The sequence below is a fragment of the Taeniopygia guttata genome, chromosome Z (genome assembly GCF_048771995.1).
Source record: "Taeniopygia guttata chromosome Z, bTaeGut7.mat, whole genome shotgun sequence".
NCBI lineage: Eukaryota > Metazoa > Chordata > Aves > Passeriformes > Estrildidae > Taeniopygia > Taeniopygia guttata.
The window spans coordinates 69,701,979-69,728,643 of record NC_133063.1 but is presented as its reverse complement, the minus strand read 5'-3'; the positions used below and the strand labels follow the sequence as shown (position 1 = coordinate 69,728,643).

At 38.4% G+C, this 26,665-nt stretch overlaps 1 protein-coding gene across 1 annotated transcript in view; it reads left to right on the top strand.

The window, feature by feature from the left end:
* BRD10 (bromodomain containing 10) overlaps window positions 1–24,544 on the top strand; it is a 47,342-nt gene extending 22,798 nt beyond the window's left edge. The window contains exons 6-8 of the mRNA XM_030257397.4: window positions 9,716–9,831; window positions 16,149–16,336; window positions 18,479–24,544. Coding sequence (XP_030113257.4) covers window positions 9,716–9,831; window positions 16,149–16,336; window positions 18,479–22,086 — 3,912 coding nt within the window. The 3' untranslated portion in view covers window positions 22,087–24,544. The remainder of the gene's footprint in view (window positions 1–9,715; window positions 9,832–16,148; window positions 16,337–18,478) is intronic.
* The last annotated feature ends 2,121 nt before the right edge of the window (window positions 24,545–26,665 follow it).

Genomic DNA, 26,665 nt, shown 5'->3' with positions numbered 1-26,665 from the left:
TTCTTAGTTGTAACCTCCCTTTTGTTACATTGAAGACCATTCTAGAGTATGTAAAAGGAATTCCTTCTTCAGAACATTCAGAAGTAATGGAGACTATAATGAAAGAGCTGAGCTACAGAGCCTTTTTAGTGTGAATAAACTTACACTGTTTTCGCTCATTTTTTGTAGGTAGTTGGACTGGCTGTATCTGATACTTTTCACAACATCAACTTGAGATAACAAATCACGTGACAGATTCTTGTTTGGCAAGTTAAAATAAAATTAGAATAAGGTTGTGTAATAGAAAGTGATGGATAATTTTTAATTTGGGCATTTCTACAAGTTTCTTGTATAACAATGAAATAATAAATGTGTTGGAAAGTATTTTCACTGTTTGGTTGATTAAAACAGTTTGGTTCTCTACTTTTATACCTATATTGTCTTTTGAATTAGCTATGGGTAGTATTTTTCCTTTTAAAAAGCTTTGTGCTTTTTCTTGATTCATGGTGATTTTGTTACACCTATTATGAAATTTTCTCTGTGCTAGTTTACTGTGTCTGTTTAGAGTGGAAAGTTAAATTTGACCTAAGTTCTTTAATTTTGGAGAGTTCAACTCTGTACTTGAACTCCAGACACAGTTCTGAAGCGATGCTGCAATTTCACATCTGCTTTCAACTGACATAAGCCAAAACTGCTGCCAAATAAATAGTTCCTACTCCCTGTGTTTCTGGAAGCTTCTGTTTTCTGGGCCATCCCATGCAATAGGCTAGCAGAATTCTGTGGCATGGTGAGAGTTAGAGTGTGATAAACCTAACTGCTTATTTGTACTGGTGAATTCTTTGTAAGGCAGACCAGTTTTCTAATGCAGTTTATCATGGAGTTGCACAAATACCTATGCTTGTATTCTGCTACAGGTTAAGTGGTCGTTGTAAGAACAGAAATGTCCATCTGCAGGCAAAAGAAAATGGGACTGATTTTGAAGTTGTGTTATTATTTTATCAGGGTGCTCTAAAAAGATATTATTCTCAGGATGCTCTAAAAAGTCTGTTCCTTCAGCTCCTGAACAATTCCTCTCCTTACCACATATACATATCCAGAGAGAGAGGAGAAATCAGTCAGATTTGCTATTGTACCTGACTTAAACATTAGGAAATAAAGGAAGAAGATATAAATATAAGGAAATAAGAATGTGAAAAGTGCAGAAAGGGGACTTAAAGGACTTAAAGTTTAATGGTTTGTGCACTGCGTAGTGAAAGGCTGATACCTTAAGTAATGTCTAAACTAGAATGTCTTCTAGCTCTTGTATATTACTTAGGACATGTGAAGCTGCATCCTTTAATTTTAAAAACTGTAGTAAAGGTTGAATCAATAGAAAAAGCCCAGAATTTACAGCAATGAAAATTAGTTTCTAGTAGAAATTAGGTCTCTTTTGGTGCTAATGCTTATATAGATAAGGTGTGGGTAAATTTACAAGCAGTCAGTAAAGCAGAAGAACATGCTGGCTAAAAATTCTATTGATGTGTTATTGAATTTTTAGCTCTTGTTTGTTTTTTGAAAATTTAGACTGCATATATAATATTCATGGCCATTTGTTGAATGTGAGCTCCTAGAAATTTTCTATAACTAGCAAATTGACCAAGATATGCAAAGTAGCTTAATTCCACACTTGCAGTGGTATTGCTGAAAAAATAATTGTGACAAACACACATGATAGGAAAGCATTTTGCTAGTATATTTAGGATCTCATAAAGACTTCAATCTAATACAGAAAATTTCTTGTATGAGAAGAGGCAGTAAAGTAATTCATTCTGTCGGATCATTACACAGGATAGTGAGTCTCTGGCATTTTGGATCCCACTTTTCCCTAGGTCTTCTCTGCCTGGTCAAATCAGTGGGACTTGCAGTGTGAATGGAAATCTTACTACCTTTCAGATAATCTGCCTCTCATGTGACGTGAAGGATTTTTTTTTGTGTGCGTGAAACTGTTAATTAAGCTGATTAGTTGGTCAGTTGTGTGTACTTAACTGTTGCATATCATAGCAGAATCTTTTTTTTATTATTATTTTTTCAAACCCTACTGGACATTGTGTAGTATGAAAGTGACAGGACTGCAGGTGCTTGCTTATAATAGTGAATTTAGTTTTTTTTTGCAGATGCTAGCTGAATTTTTAGTAAAATTCATGGAGTTTTTAACATGAACATGGAAATATTTCTTGTTTACTGAAGTGCAAGACTTTATTTAGGTAGCACTGTTGGATTTGAATCATGCCCTCTAAGCCTGATGGATAAATGCATAGTGTGTAGGGGGCAAGAAGGGAGACTGGAGCCCAGGATTCCCACAGTTTAGCTGAGAAGGTTAAAATGAATAATGGGCAATATCTTCCAGAGAAGGGGAGAGTGCATCGTCTCTAGTGAGAGAGAAGAGTCAGACAAAGGTTAAGGGACAGAGAATTACTTAGTCAAAGGACCCCAGCCAAGGTAACAACTAATTGTGGTTTGGAGAAAAGGCATTATTGTTTGCAGAGGTCTATAACACGCTGATGTTCTTGACTTAATAGCTAAAAAAGCAAAATCCTCCTTTTTAAAGGTCTTGTGTTCTACTATTGTTCCTGGAGCTTATAATGAGATGCTCCCAGAGGGTTGAATGCCTTTGTCTATCTTTGGAAATGGATATTTGTTCTAGCAGGGGAGTCAAAAAGCCTGAAAGGAAATGGAGGTGTTTGGCAGCATTAAGTCACCTGCAGAAATATGTATTTCAGAGTACACCTGAAAATTTAAAGTGAAAAAAACTACTGGTTTAAGTCAGAAATAGTTAAAACTTCAGACAAATTAATTTGTGGGTCTATTCAAAGGTATATATTGGTCCAGGGTGGAACATACTTCCCTTGTCTGTTTTTTATGAGATTCCAAATAAGCTGCTGTTAAATTTGTTTATGAGATCTAAGTATCTAAGCTAGGATACTGCTTTCTTTGGTTTTTATTTCGTTTCTACATTTAATTTTTAAAATATGTTAATACATGGAAAAAATAATGCAAAATGGTTCATTTTAAAAGTTTATAAAATACTCTCTCTCTGTTCAGTGAGGAAATAAGAAATATTGTCATGTGTTGGAAAACGTTTGGCAGGGAAACTGTGTTTAGACAAGAATCTAAAGGGACTTCTGAAGAACTTCCCTTCAGCAGAAACTCATGTAATCATCAAAAATAGTTTAGGGTTCTTACTAATACTTTAGCAATTCAGACCTCAACTTTGCAAGCAATTAAGTGGAAAAACCTACTGTGTCTTCTCATTTGCAGCCTAGGGAAACATTTTTATTATTGGGTTAAATCCTATTCAGTTTTTATTCAGAGGTTGACTTCTTCTCCCCATTCCTGCCTTCTCTTCTCCTGACCACTTCCTCCCTCCCCAGTGAAATATATGCCATGTTTGGGACATTTGCATGTAAAGGGTTTTCAGTTACACTTGTTTTTGGCAGCATTACTGTATTTACATAGATGTACACACAGACAGTAAATACTATAATCTGAGAAATCTGTGTATGCACACCCATTTGCAGTTTTAAATTGCAGGTAAAGTGAGCTACAATAAAACAGAAACCAATAAATACTTGGGTTCAAGGGTATTAATAGATATACTTCAAGTCTTGCAGCTGAAACATTTTCTTTTAATTTGAGCTTAGTTTCTCTGTTAGTATATATCTTCATCTGTTACATATCTTACATATTCTCTTTTTACATCCTTATCCTGAACACTTGATTTGTACTTTAGTCACTTCCAAATACTGTTATTTCTTCTCTCTGTCTTGCCCGCATCTCTTGAAAACACTAATATGAGTCCAAAATGCTGAATTTTGAGACAGATGTTTACACATTTACATCCATGCAGCTTCTTGTACTTCTGAGGATAGATTTAAGATGTGGAGGATTTGTAATACATAGTTGTATAATATAAATGAATAAGGCAAATTTTAGGCTTCAATTTTTGACATCTTCTCCATAATATTTGATTGTCTTCTCTGATATTTTTAATTTGGGGTTATATCACTAGCATTTAATATTTTTCCCAGTCAGAGTTTTTTTAGCTTCTCCAGTTTTCTGTCTTTATTGTCTACTTTTTTCACAACTATTTTCTCTTGATGTTTGATGCCTTTCTGTGTGTGTGACTGACTAAACCTCCAATAAATGTATCTTATTGGAGAAGCTTTCTTTAAACCATTTTTGCCATATACCTTTCTACAGTTCCAAATGTGAAAGTGTGGGTTCTGCATCAGAGATGAATGTGTACTCATACATTGTTGTCACATAAATACTGCTGTGTATTCAGAAGATTTCACAACGCTTTGGATATTGGTCAGTTAGTAAGTATATTGTTTTGAAGAAATAATTCAAGGCATTCATGGCAGCACACAGTACTAGCAAACAGCTGCTTTTAAGACACTCATCTGAAGAATACGTAAACCCTTGTATATCCAGAATTAAGAAGAGAAAAATACTCAGATATATGAGAGGGAGTTAAGTACAACTTAAAAATCATAGATGTTTTGTAAACAGTTTAAGATACTACATACACCATTTTCTTCGTAAGTTCCAGAGCTCTAAGTTAGTTGATAACTTTGAAGTTGTTCTAATGGAGGAGTAAAACATGACAATTCAGTGCTGGATAATTTCACTGTTCTGGGTTCAACAGTTAGTTCATGCTGATAATAAACTTGTGTTTTTGTGGTTTATATATTTGTGTATGTATTTATATTTTTTTCTAAAAAACGGGGTATATTAATCAACACTGTGATGATTGTTTAGTAATTTTGCCTAAAGAAAATTAGAACGTGGCCAAACATCTTAATGAAAACCATTTCATAGTAATGAACTAAATCAGGAGACAAAGACAGTCTTGATAGTAAGAAATGTATTGCACTTTTTTTTGGTGTTGTTGTTTTTTGTTTGTTTTACTTTATTTGCTTATAGTAGAACAAAGAGAGTATGAGATCCTTTTAGGATATAACTTGGTGTGATCAGATATATAGGTCATGGAAGTGCATGCTAGAGTCAGGACTTCTCATTAGTTGCTGGTGAATGCTCAAAGATAGAATTTATTAAGAGATGTCATAAGTGACTTTGTTTTATGATTTACTACAAGTCATTCTTCCTGATTCTGCTTAATCCCAGTCTTCAAAGATTATCAGAGGTTGGTTAGCTGTTGATATATATTTATAATGTTCAGAATGCTGTTGCTGAAAATAAAATGCAAGATTTTACTTGCAAATACAATCAGGAACTTGCTGTAGAAGATAACTCTAAGCATTTTCAAAATTAAAACACTTTCAATGATAGATGAGTTTTCATAGTATGCATACATGATCTTGCAATACATTCTTATTCAGTCAAGACTGGAAGTGCCTGAAATTGTAGTATTTGGCCCATAAATTAGTTATTAAGAACATTCAACATTAATCCATATATGATTTGAAAAAGTTACTGATCTCTTTTCTTTAGGTATCTGTTGTCCAAAGCAGCTGGAGATCACCAACTCCCTCTCTGTGTGACATCACTAGAAAACACTAGACTGGTGATATCACACATACCACAGAACCCCGCAGCAGAATGGAGCAGGCCTATTAAGGGTAAGTTTTCCCCTCCACCACCACCCCTTTTCAACAATATTGCATGGTTTTATAAGATTTTTAATTTTCTTTACTTTATGTCCCTGGGATATAATGTAAAGATTACAGACAGTCTTATAAAACTGCATAATATTGTGGTGTTGTGTGTGTGTGTTTATTTAAAAACAAAACAAAAATTCATATAAAAAATTCAGTCCTTACCCCATGTCTCAATATCCTGGCTCCAGTCTGCTTTGGGGTTCCATGATAAGTATGCCAGAATAGTGTATGTTGGGGCATCGATCACAGAGAGTGGAGTCAGCATTTCCTGTCTGCTCTGGATGTCAGAAACCTTATTTTAAAAGGTAAGTTTTCAGTTGAATGTGTTGAATGTTTCTCTGCATTTAAATGGAAACATTCAGCCCATTTGTAAAATGTATTTTTGTTGTGTTTGCATTTTTGAAATTTACTTGCAACTTGACATAGCCTAAACTCACATTTTATACTTCTCTGTCTAGTTCTTGTTTCCCCTCTGTTATTTTCCTGTGTTAATACCTTATATTGTGTTTCCAGGAAAAAATAGTGTCTTATTTATCACTAATTGGAACAAGATGGTAGTAAAATTCTGTTTCATATCATTCTCAGTGATCAGGACAAGGGGATCAAGGGCACCCTCAGTCAGCTCACAGACAGCACCAAGCTGGGTGGGAGTGCTGATCTGCTGAGGGCAGGAAGGCTCTGCAGAGGGATCTGCACAGGCTGGATCATGGCCAAGGCCAGTGGTGTGAGGTACAACAAGGCCAGGGCTGGTCCTGCCCTTGGGTCACAGCAACCCCAGGCAGTGCCACAGGCTGGGGCAGAGTGGCTGCAGAGCTGCCCACAGGAAAAGGCCCTGGGGGTGCTGGTGACAGCAGCTGAGCATGAGCCAGCAGTGCCCAGGGGGCCAAGAGGGCCAATAGCACACTTCAAATCTTGTTCTGAGTTCTGCGCCCCTCACTACAAGAAGGACATTTTGGTGCTGAAATGAGACCAGACAAGGGCAATGGAGCTGATGAAGTGTCTGAAACATAAGTCGTGTAAGAAGCAGCTGAGGGAGCTGAACCTGAAGAAAAGGAGGCTCAGGAGAGACCACAGCTGCCTGAAAGGAGTGTGTAGCCAGTTGGGTGTTGGCCTCTTTTCCCAGGGAACAAGTGATGTATGTTTCTGATGAACAGGTCCAGCCTGAACCTCCTAAGCCTCAGTTTTTAGCTGATCTCTTATAATATATAGTTTGGTGGTTTTGAGAATTTACAACACAGATATTTCTGAGAACAAGTGTATTATATATAGAAATTAGTGGGCAGCTATGTAATAGGTAGTTAAGTCATAGCTTTATCAAATATTGATTTGCTTTTCCCCCCTCTGAATAAAAGACAAACACAGATAGGACTTTGTCACAGATTGCATATGACAAGAAATGCTAAATTTTGTTGTGACGGATCTTAAGATTATAGAAAAATTTTTAATGTCTCTTTTTTTGTTTAATATTTAAGGAATAATAACTTCTAGCATTTATGTGTTTGCACAGAAAAACCACAATAATTTAAGAGAGAAGGATTTTTTTTTTTTTATTCCAGCCTTTTTTGGCCTATCCTGTTCTGTCCTGACTACTTCTGAGGGAAAAAGATTCTTCTCATGGCTAAAATTTGTTCAGGTTTCCATTAACAGGTTTATTGACAATTCTAAAACCCCACTAAGAAAATAAGTAATTGGGTCAAAAGGAAATAATTAATCTATGTTTTTTAAGATTATGTTGCTATAAAATTTTCATTGAAATTATTTGGAAGTATGGATCCTCTTTGCCTGTTTCTCCATCCTGTTGAGGTCATTTTGAAGGGTTGCACAGTTCTCTGGGGTATTCGTCACTGCTCCAGCTTTGTGTCATTGGTGAACTCACTAGGGAGGCATCTGCCCAATCATCCGAGTCACTGACAAACAAGTTAAACAATACTGGGCCAGTACTGAGCCCTTGGGGACACCAGTAGAGACAGGTTTCCATTTAGAGCTGCTAATCCTGTAGAATTAGGGGGCAGGGATTGGCTAACTTATTTTTTTTTGTTTGTTTTTGTAAGCAGGGAGAAAAGTAATATATTTATTTTTCTGTGAGGTATTAATAAGGTCAGTAAAGTCTTGAAATCTCTTGACTAAACATTGTACATATGCTGGCTGCCTAACAGTTGCTGCTTCAAATTTATTCAGTGGTCAGCTGATACTTATCTTTCTCATAAATACTCCTTTTTTCTACATAAGCCAAGATTTTAGCCTTATTTAAAGACAAATTAAGCTCAGAAATTAATAATTTCTTGGGGTTTTTTACTTTGCAGTGATTTTTCATATCTTTTTAACATTTTCACACATTTTCTTTGCTATATCAACTGCATGTACAGCATTTCTATTTCACAACAGTAGTAGCACTGTTTATTTTTGCTGTTTGATTTTTGCTTTGAGACAATGCAGTAGTGCTCTGTAGTATATAAATACATTATTTTTAAACAGGCTGCAAAATGTTTTGTTTACCTTATGAGAAAAATAAACCTGTGCATGTAATATTCTTTTGTATGTTAACAATTAATTCTTTTGACTGCTGACTTTAAGAGATGATACCAAATGCCCTGGTAGACTACAGTACACACAAGGTCTGTTTTTTGTCATAGTGATTAGTGACATGTTTTATGCATATGACTGACCACAAGTGAAGGAAATTATAATACAGTTTACTGGCTTGTCTGTGTGTTCAGCACTGATCATTATGTGGTAATATGGCATAATGATCCTACTTAAAGCCTTTGCTTTTGTAATTTTAATTGAAGAATGAAGGTAACTGTTTTGTTATGTAATGTGTAAATGATTATCCATAAAAAAATAGATACCTGGTCTTCAAACAAGCTGAGTGATCTTGCTATACATTGGCGAGATCTGCTGAAATGTGTAGAGAGAAATTGTCAAAAATCCTTAGGAAGATCATTCTTGTAGACTGGTGAAAGGCAGCTGTGACAAGCTTTATCCAGATTTTTCCTGTCTTACCTTTAGTGGTGTGCTAGACCACAGGAAGTTGTGAAGGATATGTGCACTATCAAAAGCTAAATATGTATACGAAATAAGTAAGTTCTCAAGTCTTACTTCTTTTTCTTGCAGAACCATAATCTCTTTAGTGTTTTATATCTTCTCTGACCAGTCAAGAGCTAAAATCTTCATTTACATAAAGTGCACAGAGTTGATAGAGTGGCAGAAGTACTATGACACATCTCTTTTATTTTTCAGCCTTTTATGCAATGAATTACAGAATAAGGTTTTGGAAAGAAATATTTACAAGGGGTATGTGTGAGTGTCAAGGGTGTGTTCTGCAGCACCATGGCCAACATGGTTGTCATTTCCCAATGTGTTCTCTTATTCAGACCTTCTAGATTTATGAAAACATGAATATAAGATTACATATATCAGTTTTTGAAATAAAACTTTGAATTATATGTTTGAATTAAAAGCTTAAAGGATTTTATGTTGGAAAATTGGTCTTTGCTGCATAGTCTGTTGCTTCATAAAAGATGAATTTGCTAAATTTCTCTTTTAAAAAAAAATCTTTTTTCTAGAACTTTAAATAAAATGTAAGAGAAAAATGTCGGGATTTTTATCCTTGAAAATTGTAGTAAAGTTTCTTTTGCAAATAATATTGTTATAATTTATATCACTTCTCTTAAATGAGATTATGGTGCAATTTTCTGTAAAAATTTTAATTCAGAAAAGTGTATATATGTGGTTGATGCCCTGAACTGAATGGATTACTACCCATATTAGTTACTCATTTAAGTAATTTTAAGCACATGGTGTATTTGTAGAATCCTGTTTCAATTTTAATTTTGACCTGTAAAAAGAGAGCATCCTTGCAGTATTACTTTTCCAACTAGGACATTATTCCTCTGTAGTATTAAAATAAAAGTAATAATGTTCTAGGTAGATATAACTCTGGAAGTTTCTAATCTTTTCTTCCAGTTGTTTTCCTCATATGCTGTATCCATGTACCAGATTTATTGTAGTACTAGGACAATCTAACAAGATTTAGGTCTAATGTAATGATAAATAAATTGAATTTATGTTTTCAGGGAAGATGGTTTCACCGGAAGCAAGCAGTAAAGGAATTGCATGGTACATTGTTACGACTGCTTAATGAACTGTTACCATGGGAACCAAAGCTAATTAAAGCATTTCAAAGAAACAGGTAATTACCTGCTCTTTTTTTTTCAACAGTGGTGCATGGGATGAGAAACCGAACCAAATTCACCTTTTAAATACTGATCAATAAGTTGGCTTCTTAAATAAATAAAATTAATATAGTTTGAGGAGAGGAATGAGGCGCTGGTAATACTTTAGTTGGAAGAAGTATCTTATATTCCGGAGTTACTGTCTCCAGAAAACTTGGAGCTTAATCTGGTAGTGTTTTTTCCTCTGAAACACTCTAGAATCCTTAAGCATGCTGATCAGTACTATATTGCAAGACAGCTAGGATTTGTATTTCTGCTTATTTGGTTAAGAAATGCTGAAAACCTTTCTCTAAAGAGCTGTATCAGGGCTTCTTAGAATACTCTGACTACATACTATGTAAAGCTACCTAAATTAACTATTAATGAATTCTCCACAGAGCAATTCTTGATGCATTGTTTTGAGGTCTTTGTAATGCAGTAAATTAGAAATGCATCTGGAAAGAAGTATGAAAAGAAGTCAGGAATATGAGTGAAGTAGTAACAGGTCCAAATCTGGTAAAGTGCAAGTATTAGTAACAGTGAAGGTAGTGCTCTGATTATAAATCACAGAGAGATTAGATACTGTCTTGAAGCTCAGTGCCGTTCTTGCCTCTTAACCGTAGAGCTGTTGCTATAATTGTACCTTAGTTTTGCCATGTAGACAGTTAAAAAGCAAGAAATTATTAGAGGCTTGAACTCTGTGACAAAGGATAGGAAAAGAGGATTCTTAAATGTTGAGCGTGAAGGAAGCAAGGTACACTGTTTTGTGGTACAGAGCTAATGCTGGAAAGTATAAAAGGTGTTATGTTTAAAAAAACACATAAACATAACACCAAAGATATTAAATTGGTTCCTCAGTAGCTCATTTTGTGAATATCATCCTTGAATTAAAATTCTTATTTGGAAATTTGGAATACTGTTGAATATTTTGCTTTCAATAATGGACCCAAGTACAGTTTTGGGTTTTTCCTAATCCTTTATCTTCTCATTCCTGTTCATTTTCCTTAGCTGTTAATTTCTTCCTGTCTTTCACAATTTAGAATCCTTCTGGAGATATGGCAAATAGTATTACAGTCAGGAAGAATTTACTTGTCCAGTATGTGAAGTTTAAGATTTTACCCTTTTTGTAAGTTCTGTTGTGGAATGGTTTGGTGCTCAGTATTATTGTCTGCAAATCACAGAATCATCGAATGGTTTGGATTAGAAGGGACCTTAAAGATCATCCAGTTCCAATCCCCCTGGGCAGGGGCACCTTTTGTAAAACAGGTTACTCAAAACCCCAACTAATCTGGCCTTCCAGGGATGGGGCTTCAACAACTTTTCTGTACAGACTGTTCCAGTGCCTCACATGGTTGCACTTCAGAATTTCTTCCCAAGTTTTAGTCTAAACCTATTCTCTTTCAATTTGAAGCCATTGCCCCTTGTCTTCTCACTACAAGTTCTTGAACAATTCTCTCTTCCTTGTTTTTTTGAAGGATCACTTCATGTACTGGAAGGCTGCAATTCAGTGTCCCTGAAGCTGCCTCTTTTCCAGACTGACTAATTTCTGCACAGGAGAGGTGCTCCATCCCTCTGTCAGCTTGGTGGCCTCCACTGGGCTCACCACAATAGTCCCATGTCCTTCCTGTGCTGGGACCCCAGAGCTGATACAGCACTGCAGGTGGGGTCTCAGCAGAGCAGAGGGGCAGTATCCCCTCCCTGGCCCTGCTGCCCACCCTGCTCTGGATGCAGCCCAGGACACGTGTGGCTTTCTGGGCTGTGAGTGCCCATGGCTGGGTCAGGTCCAGCCTCTCATTGCCCAGCACCACAAAGTCCTTCTCAGCAGGGCTGCTCTGATCTCTTCATCCCCAGCCTGTACTGGGACTGGGGGTTTCTCCAACCCAGGTGCAGCACCTTGCACTTGGCCTTGTTAAAACACTTGAGATTTTCCCATGGACCCATTTTTCAAGCTTGCCTAGGTCCCTCTGGATGGCATCCCATCCTCTAGGTATGTCAGCTATATCACTCAGTTGGTGTCATCTGCAAACTTGCTGAGAGACCCCTCAAATCCTTCCGTCTATGTCACCAGTGATGACATTAAATAACTCTGGTCTGACTATGTACCCCTGAGGGAGACCACTTGTTAGTGATGTCCATCAGGATTCTGTGCCATTGACCACTATTGACTGGATGCCACCATCCAACCAATTTCTTACCCACATAACGGTCAGCTTATCAAATCCAATTTAAGGGACAAGGATCTTGTGGGGGGACCATGTCAAAGGCTGTACAGAAATTCAGATAAATGAAAGCTGTAGCCATTCTCTTCTCACCTGATGCAGTCAGTCCATCCTAGAACATTGAATTGTCAGGCAGGACTTGCCCTTGGTGCAGCTGTGCCGACTGTCCCAAATCACATCCCTGCACCTTAGCACAGGTTCTAGGAGGGTCTGCTCTATGATCTTACCAGAGGTAAGGCTGACAGATCAGTAGTTCTCAGTGTCTTCCTTTCAACCTTTTTTAAAGATGTGTACAATGTTTTACTTTTTCTTGCCACCTGAGACTTCACCTGACTGCCAAAATTTTTTCAGATATCATGGAGAGTGGCTTGGTAAATACATCAGCCAATTCCCTCTCTTCATTCTTCAGGTGATCATGAACCTGATCTTTACTTGGAATGGGAAGAACTTTATTCTTTCAATCCCTCTCTGGCTAACCATCCTCTCAAGGGGTTTGGAAAGAAATGTTGCCCTTGGAGACTGAAGCAAAATTATGTTGAGTAGCGCAGCCTTCTCCTTATTCATTGTTACCAGTTTCCACCATTATTTATCGGGGGGGTCACCTTCTCTGGCCTTCCTTTTGTGGTTGACATGCCTGGAGAAGCCCTTCCTGTTATTCTTTGTGTCCTTTGCCAAGATAAATTCCAGTTTTGGGCTTTCTCACCCTGACCCTGCATAACCAAACTTGATCTCTTCCAGGTCTCTTCAAGCTGTTCTTGGGCCACCCATCCTAGCTTCAACTGCTGGTGCATTTGCTTCTTTCCCTTCAGTCTGACCAGCAGTTCCCTACTCAGCCCCTCTGTTCCCTTGCCTTCCTTGCCCAGTTTCTTGCTCCTGGGGATTGCCAGCTCTTGTGCTCTGTGGAAGACTTCCTTAAAGATGTGCCAGCTCTGTTCCACTGCCTTGTCCTGAGGGAAGTCTCCCAGTGGATCTCACTGGCTATCTCCTTGAAGAGCTGGAAGTCTACTTTCCTAAAGTTCAGGGGCCTGACCTTGTTCCTTGCCTGGCCCATACCCCTCAGGACTGCAAACTCCAGCAGTGTGTGATCACTGCAGCCCAGACTCCCTCCAAGCCTGATGCTCAAGATCAGCTCACTTACACTGGTGCCCATCAGAGCCAGGATTGTATCCCCTCTGGTAGGGCTGCTGTCTGTTCCTTTGCTCCAGAAGGTATCTCTGATGTGTTCCAAGAGTCCCCTGGCTTGCCTGCAGCTTGCTATGCTGTTTTCCCAGCAGAATTTGGGGTGGTTGAAGTGCCCCAGCAGGACAAGAGCGTGTGAGCAAGATGCCTCCTGTAGCTGGAGCAAGAAGGTTTCATCAATAGGGTCCCTTTGATCAGGGGTCTGTACTTAAAGCCATCCACAAGGTTTCCTTTGTTGCCTCAGTCCCTGATCCTTACCCACAGGCTTTTGTCCTGCTCCTGGCTGCTGTTCAGAGACAGTCTTGACACTCAGTCTACCTGCTGATGTAGGGGCACCCCCTCTGCCTCTCTCTTTCCTCACCTGTCTCTTATGGAGAGCCTGTAGCCATCAATAGTCACACCCCAGTCACATCCCACCAAGTTTCAGTAATGGCAGGAAGGTGACAACTCTCTAGGAGCACAGTGGCTTCCAGCTTCTGTTTGTTGCCTGTGCTGCATCAGTGTGGTTATATAACACATGCAAAGTGTGTTAAATGCTGTATATGATCTGTGATTGATAGGAGTAAATTTTAGACTGGAACAGGGTGGTTGAGATCTTATGTATTTGTGTGCTGGTAACTTCCGAAATTAACTGAATTCAACTTGTGTTTTTATTATGTATGTTTTAGGCTGTAACCCTAGTTTATTCAATGTAGGGAAGCCTGAGTATATGACATAACTGTTTGGACATACCAGGGACCAGGTCCATCTGAAGAACGATGTTTACAAATCGTGGGGAGAAGATAAAGATGGATGGGGGATTCTAGGCCACTGTCTTGGTCTGAGTCATTATGCAGCTGCTAGGCAGTTGTGTAGCACCAGTGACAGTGGTGAAGAAAGGTGTCATGTAAAAGGGAAAAAGCAATTGAGCAAAATTTGCTACAGTGGTGTAAATATCAGTTCCCCCATAAGTCTTACTGCAGCTGCTCTGTCTACAGGGTGTCTCAGCAAGGTAGTAACAGCTGCTAGTTGAATAACAGTGTTTAACTTCTAAGCTGTGAAGGGCTGGGTAACACTTCTTCCTCCAGGTGCTGCAGTATAGAATAAAAGTCTGGACTTCTCTTTCCTTCCTCTGTTATTGTCTTTAACTACTAGGAGCAGACTTTATGATCAGAATCCTTTTCTTTCCCTTCTGAAAGGTCCTCTGGTCTTTTCAAGATTATGACGGATTATAATGTTGAATTGTATTTAAATAGCAGCGAGGTTAAAAAGGGAAAGTTACTTGTGCCCACTGATTACAATTGTTCACTGGCCTCACAGCAGAAGTTCCTCAAAAGAAAAAAAGGAAAATACATCCACAAACTTCAGTACAGTAGTAGTTCCCTGGTGTGCTCCTATAGTTCTTCCACACCTAGACTTCAAGCTCAAAATCTTGCTGACAGAGTTGAAGTATTGTCCACGCTACCTCTTCATACAGGTTTCAGTGTCTGCTCTCAGTGCGAGTGTCAAAGCTGGGAGTAAATTACTAGATCTCACTGCCCTTAAAAAGCCCCACCTGGATCTCCATCTATGCTGCCTGTCTATGGGCCCAGGATCCCATTTCAGGTCATTCTGCAGTTTTCAATCTCTGCTGGGGGTGTGCCAGTTTCCAGCTCAACTACAGTAGTTACTGTGCCTGGCCATGGATCCTGCTGATGTGGACTGACCTTGTACCTGCGTCATCACTGTGGATCTGCCCAGAAATCACTCAACTGGGTCCTGACCTTGGCAGCTATCACTACACCTGGTCCTGATCTTAAACATTGACTTGATTTTCCAGTTTGATCTCAGACCTGCCTCAGCGACAGGAATTTGCTTGTTGGTCTGGGCTCTTGGTTGAAGCCAGTTACCATCCCTAGGCCTGCCCTGCGGCTGCATTCAGGAGTGAAATCACTTGCTGACTGGTGAGGCTCATGCCCTACCAGCTGTGACATCATTCTTGGCTCCTCCCTCTACATCTCACAGAGAGCAGCTGGCCATTGCTGCATTCATTGCAAGCAACTGTTATACTAATGCAGAACAATGAGTTAATTTAAGATCTTACTGTTATTGTCATAAGGGTTAGGTCCAGAATAGTCTAGATGCTATTCCACACAAGGTATTAATTGCTATAATCTATTTATTAATTTCCTAAATAATCCTTCTGGGCACTGTGTTGGTTAGCACCAGCTGAATCCTGAAGTTCAACGTATTCATACACTAAAATAGCCACTACAGCCCAAGTAAACAATGGTTTAGTAGAAGGGACAATGAAAACATGTACAGGTTAGCAGTATCAAGGTAAGTGGATGTGTTTCTGAATGGTGTTCAAATGAGTGAAGTACCTATGTATTTCTGTCATATTCACATTCTTTAGTGGAGTGTGAACCTATGGAACTGATAACAGCAGCTGTTCTAATGGGCCAGAAATAAGAAAGTGTTCTTAAGGAGAAAGTTATGTTACAATCTCATAGCTGAGCCAGAGGCATGATATGTTTAAGAAAAATAAGATTTACTTAATTCTCTTCTTGAGGTTGCCTTCAAAGTAAGAAGTAGACATTTTACAGTTGATACTCAAGTCCATACAGGTATATTTGTCACATGAAAGATGAAGGAGGGAAAGGAATATGGATGCAATAAAATGGTGATGGTCATTTGACTCGGTCTTTTTGCTATTGTTAGAGGACTTGATGAAATAGAATTCAGTTTGGTAAAGTAAGGTACATTGTCATCATTTCACATTTTCTGGTTTAAGAGACTTGCAGACAGGGCAACACTGTAATTATCTGAAGGGCATAGGCAATTAAATCTACACCAACTTTTTTGTTTGGCAGCAAATACGAATAAAATTATTGTTTAAAAGTGTGTTTTTTAGTAAAGTTAGTTTTGTTATTTTTAAGGTCTAGATTGAAGAAGGACTATGATGACTTTAAAAGACATCCAGACCATGATAAATTTACCAGAGAATTGTGGAGTAATGATGAAAGTGAAGTTGATTCTGGCAAAGAATCTTTTGCAGTAGTATGCGGTAAATCATCAGAGTCTACAGAACATATAGAAGTTCCCAAAAAAGATCACTCAGATGATGGTAAGCATTTACTGGAATTCAGTAGCTTGAACTTGATTCAGGAGCTGAAATTAGTTGATTTGGGAACCTAATTTTTCTATGTGAGCTTGAGTCCTACTTTTTACCTTAAGTCTACCACTGATAATATCAAAATGGCTTGTGGTGCATATCTGTCAGATGTAAATTTGAAGAGGGAAAACACAACCAAGATGAAAATTCTGCTTTACTGAAGTGTTTGCCAATTTTTGTGCTTAACTATTTCTGTAACAACATAGGAGATCTGTGTGGAATTTACTTTTATGGTGGGTTGACCTTGACCAACTGCCAGATGCTTGCCCTACCACTGTCACTTCCCCTTCCATAAGAGACTAGGAAGAGAAAACAAAGATGGAAAACAATATGGTCAAGATACAGAAAAGGGAAATCACACACCAGTTACTGTCACAGTCAGTATAGACTCACTTGAGGAGAATTAATTTAATTTGTTATTAATTAAGAATACAGTAGAATGGTGAGAAACAAATACAAAACCTAAACCCCTCCCTTTCACATATCCACCTTCTTCCAAGGCTTATCTTCATTCCCAATTCTTCCACCTCCTCCTTTGTCAAATATCATATGAAGGAGTGAATCTGGGGATTGAGGTCAATTTGTAACAGTTAGTCCCTTCTGCTCTTTCCTCATCCCTTCTCCAGTGTGGAATTCTCCCTATGGAATTCAGTACTTCACGAACTGCACCATTGTGCGTCCTCTTCATAGGCTAGAGTTTTTCAGCATAAGACTACTAGTGTAGATCTCCCATATGCCACAGTTCCCATCAGGAACCTGCTCCAGGGTGGGGGCTCTTCATGGGCTGCAACTTCCTTCAAGGCATTCTACTCACCTGCGGTAGAATAGGGTCCTCAGGCATCTGCAATGTAAATACCTGTTCCAGCATGGTCCTCCATGGGAGCAGGTAAACCTGCTTGATCAGGGGGTCTTACTGGGTTGCAGGGGAATCCATTCCATTCCAGTGCCCGGATCACCTCTTACTCCTCTTTCTTTGCTGACCTTGGTGTTTCTTCCTTTTTTCTTTTGTCACATGCTTCTGCAAAGCATTATCCATGAGACATCACCAGCTTGGCTGACAGGCTCAGCCATGTCCTGCAGTGGATTTGTTTTGGAGCCATCTGTGTCTGGCACAAGGCAGTTCCTGGCCTTTCCTCAGAGAGGACCCCCTGCAACCCCATGTAATCAAGACCTCAGTGCATGGTCTTTCTGTCCACCTGGCCCTCCTGCATGCATCCTCAGCCCTCTTACCACTTCATGCATCTCGTGCTCACTGGCTAGTCCAGCTTGATCCTCAGTATGAAACATGGCATTCACATCGTTGTTGTATAGGCATCCCCCACTCACAAGTCCATCCTGTTAGGCCAGCCCAGATCCCCAGGCCCTCCTGCTCACCAGCTAGTCTAGCTTGCAGTTTATCAGTGAATACACACTCAATGGACTTGGGGAGGATGCAGACACTCACCACCCAGCAGCTGGCGCTAGGCCCATAGACTGTAACCTCTTGCAGCTGTCCTTGCAGCTCCCCTTACCTCTACACATTGCTTCATGGGTTGTATAGCTGTAAAAATTCTCTCACTGCTCTTGGCTCCATCCCCAGGATCTCCCCTGGTTTACAATCATATTAGATACAAAAAGTTACCTTCCTGCAAGAGGCCTCTGCAGTTTCCTGATAGCCCATCAATTCATGCGATTACTGAAATCGTTTCTTGACATTGTCTCCATTTTTTTTTTGGTTGGATCTGTATATTTTTTTCCTGGCTTTTCCCTTTTCCCCCTCAAGATAACCTTGCTGGAATATACATTTTCATGCTTTCATATACTGTTATCAATTAATCCAACTGACCTAGTTTGGTTTTCCTCACTGTCTCCCATTGCTGGTCAGGTTTCGGTCTATGTATGTTCTTGTTTATTACTTCCTCCTTTCCTTATAACCCCTTTTTTGTATAGCAAAGGTCCTTGAACATATGCCTTTAAAAAATTAGACATTTCCTTTCACATAACTTTACTCTTGCAAACTAATGTATTGCCTTTTGCAAGACACTGTAAAACTGTTTTATAGGGGTATCAGTTGCAAACATGTAAAACACAGTTTCTGTTTTAATGTCCTTGCAGATGAAATGAAACTCTTAGAGATGAATTTACCTGCAGGAAAAAACAGAATTCTGAAAAAAGAATCAGCTTCTAAAGAGATACAGAAGACACTGCCTAAATGCATTAAACGACAGTTCAAGCAAAGTAGTTGTCTAGATCAAAGCACTAATGAGCTTTCACCAAGGAAGAAAGCTAAACTGAGCACTAATGAGGCTGTGGTCCAGAGCTCAGAAAGTAGCCTGCAGTTGGATAGTTGCTTGACTGAGCTGAAACAATTTGAAGGGTCAACTCTAGAGTTGGTTTCCTTGACAGATCCTGCAACACCAGTATCAAACTTTCTGAAAGGGACCAAACCCATCCAGGCTTTGCTTGCCAAGAATACTGGGAACAAAGTGACCTTAACAAATCAACTGTTGCCTCCTGCAGGCATGAACGTCTCTACTTCTGAAAAGTCAGTTTTACCAGCTTTGGAATCATCACTGATCAAGCCAGCATTGCCCTGCCAGGCAAGTTCAAAGACTCCTTTACAAATGGTATACAAAATGCCAAATGGACACTGTGTACCAATAGACGTTCCCAACAGCTCAGTGAAAATTCAAATGCAAGCTATGATTGACCCTAAAAATGGAGAAAAAGTCATGCAACAAGTTCTTATTTTACCTAAGAATTTTCTTCTTCAACAGAAGGAAGAAAAAATTGTGTCCAAGGATATTCAGTCACTACAACAAAAATCATTTGATATGCACTGTACATCTTTGCTAAAAACGCCAAACGTCAGTGTTTCTTTAACACCTGTTCTGGTGACAAGCACTGCAAATGCCACTCAGTCACCCACTACAGTTTTTAGCAAGAATACTACCCACTCGTCACAAGTGACTGGTCCCATGAACACTACACAAACATTGTCTAATGTAAATTCAGCAGATAACTTGTCATCAATAATTAAGGTAAGCCAAAGTGAAAGTGACAAATTCAAGACTACATTTTTGACTACTACATTGCCTGTGTCTTTGGCTTCACCTACTCTTTCCACAGCTAGCCAATCCTTGACACCAGCAACAGCATTAAGTGCATCTACAAACATTGATTCTGCATCTCACGATCTAGCATCAGAGCAGCAAACTGACTCCTTTGAAACTAAGCAAGAGCTAAAGACAGTGTGTGTAAGAGAATCACAATCTATCCTGGTCACAACACGAGGTGGTAACACTGGAATTGTTAAAGTGCAAACAAACCCAGACCAGATTTCACCTAGTAGTTTATGTCCTGGTTCAGTTTACACTTATGCATCTCAACTTCAGGCCTTTCTTGTGCCAAAAACCACAGCAGTATCATGCTCTAGTCTTCCATTTGTAGCAACAGCCACGTCTGGTCTCCCACATACTGGACAATCATCTCCTCGATTTGCCCCCTCAACAACTTCTTTTGTTAACATTCCAGCTTCCCCTGCTGATTTTACCCAGGCAATGGAGAAAAATACCAAATTGACACTACAGCAGCCGACTGTTTGGGACTCTTCATGTCAAGTAAGAGAGGACTCCTGCCATGTGTCTTCTTCGTTATCCTCCGTTCCATTACCTAGCAATTTGGTGTCAGCAGCTCCAAACAGTCTTGTTAGTGTGACTAGCACTGGACAAAGTAATGTTGTCAAAACTCCAAATTCTTCTGTGCAGCATCAAGGGGATACTAAAATGAAAACAAAATCTGTTACACAATCTGAGTCAAATTCTGCAACAAATGGAGAGTTAACCAGTTGTACTCCAGTCCAGAAATTTACATTAATCACAAATCCACCAATTTTATCTCCCTCTGGGACATCAGGGGTCAGTATTATACCCTGTCCAGCATCCACTGCTGTTAATGCTCAGAAGCTGGTTTTCATTAACACACAAATTGCCAATGGCCCATCAACCACCAATCTCATTGCAGAGTCATTGAAACAGAACCTTCCTTCTTCCCTAACCAAAACCTTTGCTAGTGCCACAGAGCAGCCACAGTTGGTTTTGATCCCATCTGCATTAGGAGCACCAATAAAAATAAACTCATCACCAACTATTGCTCAAGTAAAAGATGTGAAAATTGGACTAAATATAGGTCAGACCATTGTAAATACTAAAGGCAGTGCACAGGAGGCTATACTAGTTAATATATTGCACTCTGGCATTTCTAAAGGAGAAGACAAGAAGACAGCCTCGGCCCCATCCTTGACAAGTAGTACTGTGGTCCCTGTTGCAAGTTTTGCTGTATCAGCTAATGAATCTGTATGTGTTGCAAGAAAAGCTGAAAATGCCTTTATGATGACAACAGCAAATGCACAAGTAGAATCTGTTTCAGTAACATCAAGTGGAACTTCCTCTGGGGCACAGCCTACTGTCTTGGTTGGTGGCAATGATCCTTCAAGAATAAAACCAGTTCTGGGTAATCGACTTTGTACATCAAATATTGGAAATACTGTGGGTATATCAACTGTGAAGACAGGACATCTTGCGTCATCTGTGCTTATTTCAACACAGCCAACACCATCTCCACAAAACTTAGCATCTGCTCTGCAATTTCCAGTCATTAGCTTGCCTGGACCTGCAGCCATCCCCCCAAAGGTGTTACATACAGTTCCTCAGTTGGCAGCAGTTCCAGCTTCTCTTCCAGTGCCAAAAAGACAGTTGCCCACACTGGTTCAGTTTCAGTCATCAGGAATTTCAGCTGCTGTGTCAAATCATGGAGGTATTCACAAACCTCAGAGTGTGTTGCCCCCTCCATCACCAAATACAGGTGAAGTAATTAGCTTTCCCAGTCTTTCCACCCTACAATGCCAGCAGGTGCCTCCCAGTACAGAGAAACAAAGTCATGATTATGCTTGTGCTTCTACCATTCAGATGTCTGAAGCTTTGCCCCTTGTAACAAGCAAAACAGGAGGAATTCCATTGAATGAACCTTCCACTCAACAGAAAATAGTCATTAACACTTGTATGCCTTTGGCACCTGGAACTCAGATAATGATTAATGGTACTCGTTTTGTTGTTCCACTACAAGGCCTTGGAGTTGGCAGCCATGTTCTTCTTCTCTCCTGTAATACAAAACAGACTCCTTTAACAATTAACCATGGTCAAGAGCCTCAGTGTGTACCAACTGTTAATCCAATCACCTCAAAAATCATCCTAGCACCTAGTCATTCAGTAAGTTGGCAAATACCAAAACATCCTTTGAAAAGCTCTACAAAAATTGTGAACTCTTTTGGAGCTGCAGATGCTTTACCCATCGTACATGCAACACCCCAGATATTTAGTACTCCGGGTAGCTCATGTCCTCCACTGTCTGCAGTAACTCTGTCTGTATCTTCAGTGACAAAGTCTCCCATTAATGTAGCTACATCTTCTGTTTCTGCTGTTCATCCTCCGAATTCTCATTTACCAAGCAACACATCAGTGTTTCAGCTAGATGGTTCTATCAAAAAACTGTTGGTCAGTCCAGAGGGAGCCATACTGAATGCTCTAAACACTTCAGCACCAAAAGTTCCTTCCCTGTCTTCATCACTGCTTCCTGTTGTTAGTCCCACAAGCAGAAATGCTACCACAGTCTTCCCTACATCTCAGTCATCTTGCCTTGATAAACCTGACAAAGCTGCACCCTGAATTTACTGTAAATGAGCCACTTTGAAATTCTGGGGCATTCTTCAAGCTTTTGAAATTGTTAACTATTGAATAATTTCTTACAATGTTTTAAGCAATTGATTTACTGAATATTAACAAGGTTACAGTTCTTACCTGTTTACCTGTGGGGATGTGGAGAAAGAAAAATTTTAGTTTGTCAGAAGTTTTTAGAAAGTTCTCTAGTAAAAGGCTCGGAGATGGCCAGTTAAATAGTTTAACAGTTTGGAGAAATCTCATCTTTTGCACATGTTCCATCTTACACTATGGACTGTTCGCCAGTGTGTTTATGACAGTATATATATCTCCTTTTTATTTGTCAAATTTATTTTTGACTTGTTTCTTTAAAAAAAAAAAGCATTGTAAAAATGCAATCTACAGTACAGAATTGTACATATTCCTGAACTCCTAAAAATCTGTACTAAATAATATGTACAAAGAACTATGCTGTCTTATTTATGTTTTGTTTACATAATGTATAGTTTTTTAAGTATTTTAGTAACTTTGGACCAGTGTACTGTTTAGCAACAATGCAGAAGAATCTGCATGTAATAAATCAAGTTGCTGTACTGCTTTGTGTTGGCAGTAGTTAAAAATATGTGTATCTGTTACACCATGGGAGACTACATGCATACATAGATATATATCTTTCTTTTGGTGTATGGTAGAATGAAATTATTTAATCTCTTCCGTTCTTCTCTGATTTTACATTTCACGTGATTTGACAGGATTTGGAAGGAAGGCCTCCTTATTGTTCCTCATTAGATTGGGCAGGATAACCCATACTTCATCCATTCTTAATGGTTTGTTTATGTTGCCTAAATAAACGTAGTGAAATGGTAAGACTACAAATGGCTTCCTAGACACCAGTCTAAGTCACACTGATTGCTCTTAAGAACTGCCATGCTTTGTCTTAAAGCTCAAAGGTCTGTTGAACAATTCATTGTTCTCTGTTTTACAGCCTTTTATGTATTTCCACATTATCTGGTAACTGTAACAAGGTCACTCACTAATCTTCAATCTAGCCATAACAACTACCAATTTTTTTCACTGGTCATGCTTTATAGCTTTGTATGTTTTCTTTAGCTTGTAAGTGGTCTGTCTGGAAGGGGAGTGCTAAAACATCATACAAGATTAAAAGAAGCTTTATTAATACTTTGAATGGGGATAATTTACATATTGCATAAACCTTCCCTTTTTATACAGTGTATACAGTATTTATTGGCTTAGTTTCAGCATTTGATCTGATGAAACCTTTGGGTTATTTTCTGCAGATCTGCTGAGTTCACAGCTGCTGGCTGCAGTGCTCATGGAGATATGTTTTTTATATATTTTGTGATTTTTGCATATAGAGAAAGGGTGCCCATCTTATAGAAGATGGTGAATTTAGAATTGTCTTCGTATGTGTTGGATTTTTTTGTGGAGTTTGTTGGTTTGAGTTTTTTTTAGAAACTAGAAGAAAGGATTTCAGAAAAGCTTATGAATGATCGTTGCCTTTTAAATAGCTATGACAAAGGGGATAAAAGCTTACATAGCTGTATTTAGCAGTGTTTATAGACTGAGCTTCATAAAAAATGAAGCTTCAACCTTTGCTTTCATACTGTTGAATTTTCTACTTCCCTTCCCTTTTTGCTGTACACAGTTTTGCAGTTCAGATATTGAGTTGAAGAACAGGACCACATCTTACTGCCTCTGTCAGCTGCCCTTTAAATTGTTCTGAAAAGTAACCTGGTAGCTATTTAGCTGAAGTTCTGGGAAACTGGAGGGGGAAGAAAGGCTTGTGCCTTCCATAGGGACCTTTCCTTTTGCACTAATTAAAAGAATTTCATTGGGAAATTGCATCTTTCTGGATCAGAAATCTCCATCTCATCTCATGGCTGGGAAAGATGGAAGCTGTCTGTTTTGAAATGAAAGGTTTGTTTAAATTCAGAAAAAGCTACCTGCTGTGATTTTCCTACTTCTCATGGAAACTGTTTTGTAATTTATTTTGAAGACACCTGGTACTAAGGGTGTCTGCATGCCCTTGTAGAGGTTACAGTACTAAGGATTTTAAACTCTGACTGCATTTTACAGTTGAATGCTGCAGGTGACTTTTCCAACAGAGGGAGATGGCAGAGAATGGCAGTTTCTTCATGGACATTTTACATACCCCAAACCTATATGTACCAGTAACTCATTTTATTTCCATTTCACTGGTTGAACCTTGGGATTTGCTTTTTTGGATTTTTCTCTTTTCTTGCAATGATTGTTTTTTTCCTTTTTTCTAATTTATGTTTACTGTAGAATGAGTGGTCTGCATTGTTTGGAAAGCTCAAGACTAGGTTCTAGTATTGAAGTTGTTCTTGATGGAGAAAAAATTCTTGCATGGCATTTTTCTGTGTGCTAATGTAATAGAAGGATTTATGCTATAATTCTAATAAAGAGAAAAGTTAGAAAAGCTGAATTTAGGAACTCAGGACTCAAGTAACTTGCTTGAATTATTTCCAAAACAATTTATGAATTAATATGGCAATATTTTCTTATTTTCAGAAATATTTTATAATTTGGCAGACATAAACTTTACAACATGAAAAGTTTGGTTAGTTTAATTACAGCTTTCATGGATTTTTATTCTCAGACATATGTTCACATTCCAAATCCTGCTGGAGAAAGACTTGAGACTACTATGTAATGGGCTTGCAACATTCATTATGTAAAACCAAATTTTAGTGATTTTTGTGAATAAAATTCCTATTCTCAATACTCTTCTCCGATAGTATGAATGTCTGTCAGAGATAAGGCTTTTTTTCAAATGAACCTGAATACCCATTGACAATTTGCTATGTACCTTTTGCAGTCCACCAAATGAATAGTGCTACCAGTAGCACAAAAGGAACTGTAAAAAAGTAGATTATATTCACAGACACAATGAAAAAGCAGAACTGCCTGTGTCTTGACTTGAAATTAAAAAGACATTCAAAGAAACATAAACATAGATATATAAATCAGCATTTTAAGAAAACACATTCAGCATTTCAGAGCTTGTAAGATACGTTCCTTTTGGACACCCTCTGATATTGTATTTATTCATACACTATATTACATGCAGAATTCTAGGTTTACTAATGACTTTGAATATTCTGAATTACATCCTTTTATTATTTACCTGAATGGACATGTTCTTCACAATAGTTTTGCTCTGCTATGAGTAGAAAATTACATTAATATTGCTTCATTGTTCACACCCCCATGTGTATGCTGCCATTTTCTCATAGGGGTTCTGCCGCCCTAGACACAATTATATTTGACAAGTCTTAGGGGTCATAGACATATCTATTCAAACCAAGTGTTTCTGCCAAGTCATTCAAATCTGTGCTGATTTCACTGTGTGACATGGCAAAGGGTTTAATGTGAAAAGGGAAGCAAAAATTCTCCTGGTAAGTAAGTGAAGTGAAACTATAATGTCTCATGGGAGTAGGTCAGAAAATTACTAAAAGCTAGCATTTTTAGGGCATCCATAGCTCCCACAGTGTCTGTGGTTCATAGTTGGTTTTGCTTATACTTTGTGGTAGTGCAGAATAGCCCAAATCAGTTTTAAAGTTAATAATTTTTATTGAAGCATGAATGTTTCATATGTTTAAGGACTGTTTCCTTTGAATAGAATGGCCAGAGGTGCTCACAAAAACTTAACTCATGTAGACTGCTCTCTGTAAACTGCACCTCAAATGAGTTCACTGACTCAAAATAATAAGAAAAATAATAATGCTGCATCAGACTTAAGATCCATCTGTCCTGTTATGATGGCCATGATTCCAGCATTACCTAATCACTTGAAGCACTCAACAGTAGCATTCCAAAAGAGCACAAAAACTAATAATCTTAGTATCCACTAATCTGTGAGCCAGAGTATTCCTCACACAGCTGTGATTTTTTTTTTAATTTTATTTTTATTTAATAGCTTTCAGTGTATTTCTCTTGATGAAATACACCAATCCTTTCGAGAATTTATGGAAGTATGTAAAAAGACTATTACCATTCACAGCATCCAGTGGTAAAGAGTTTGTAAATAAAGCTCCTTTTTGGTTTTTAAACCTGGCACCTGCTAGTTTCATTTGATTGCAAATTATATTTATATTTTAAGATACAATAAGCCTTTGCTCTGCTATTTTTCCATATGGCCTATGTACACCTTTGCCATGTTGGCCATCTCTTTTCTAGAATAAAGAGAAATTGTGAATTCAATTATTTCTTTTATGGAAGTAATCAGTTGCTGTCATTGCTGTGTATACCTTTTCAATTTTACTATATCCTTGAGATGTAGTATCAGAATAGTGCATGTTCTAAAGGTCCTATGAACTATTCAGCAGTGTGTTGATGATTTTTCTTTTATAATTATTTCAGTGTTTGTGGGTTGGTTTCTGACTACTATTTAACCTTGTACTAACTTTTTCATAGAAATATCAATGTAAACCAACTTCCCATCAGTGTCAACTCAATTCATCAATAAATCTATACCACTTGCAGAATATTTTAGCTGTAAAGACATCAGGTTATTGAAACCACTGCAAGTGTGGCACTCTCTGTT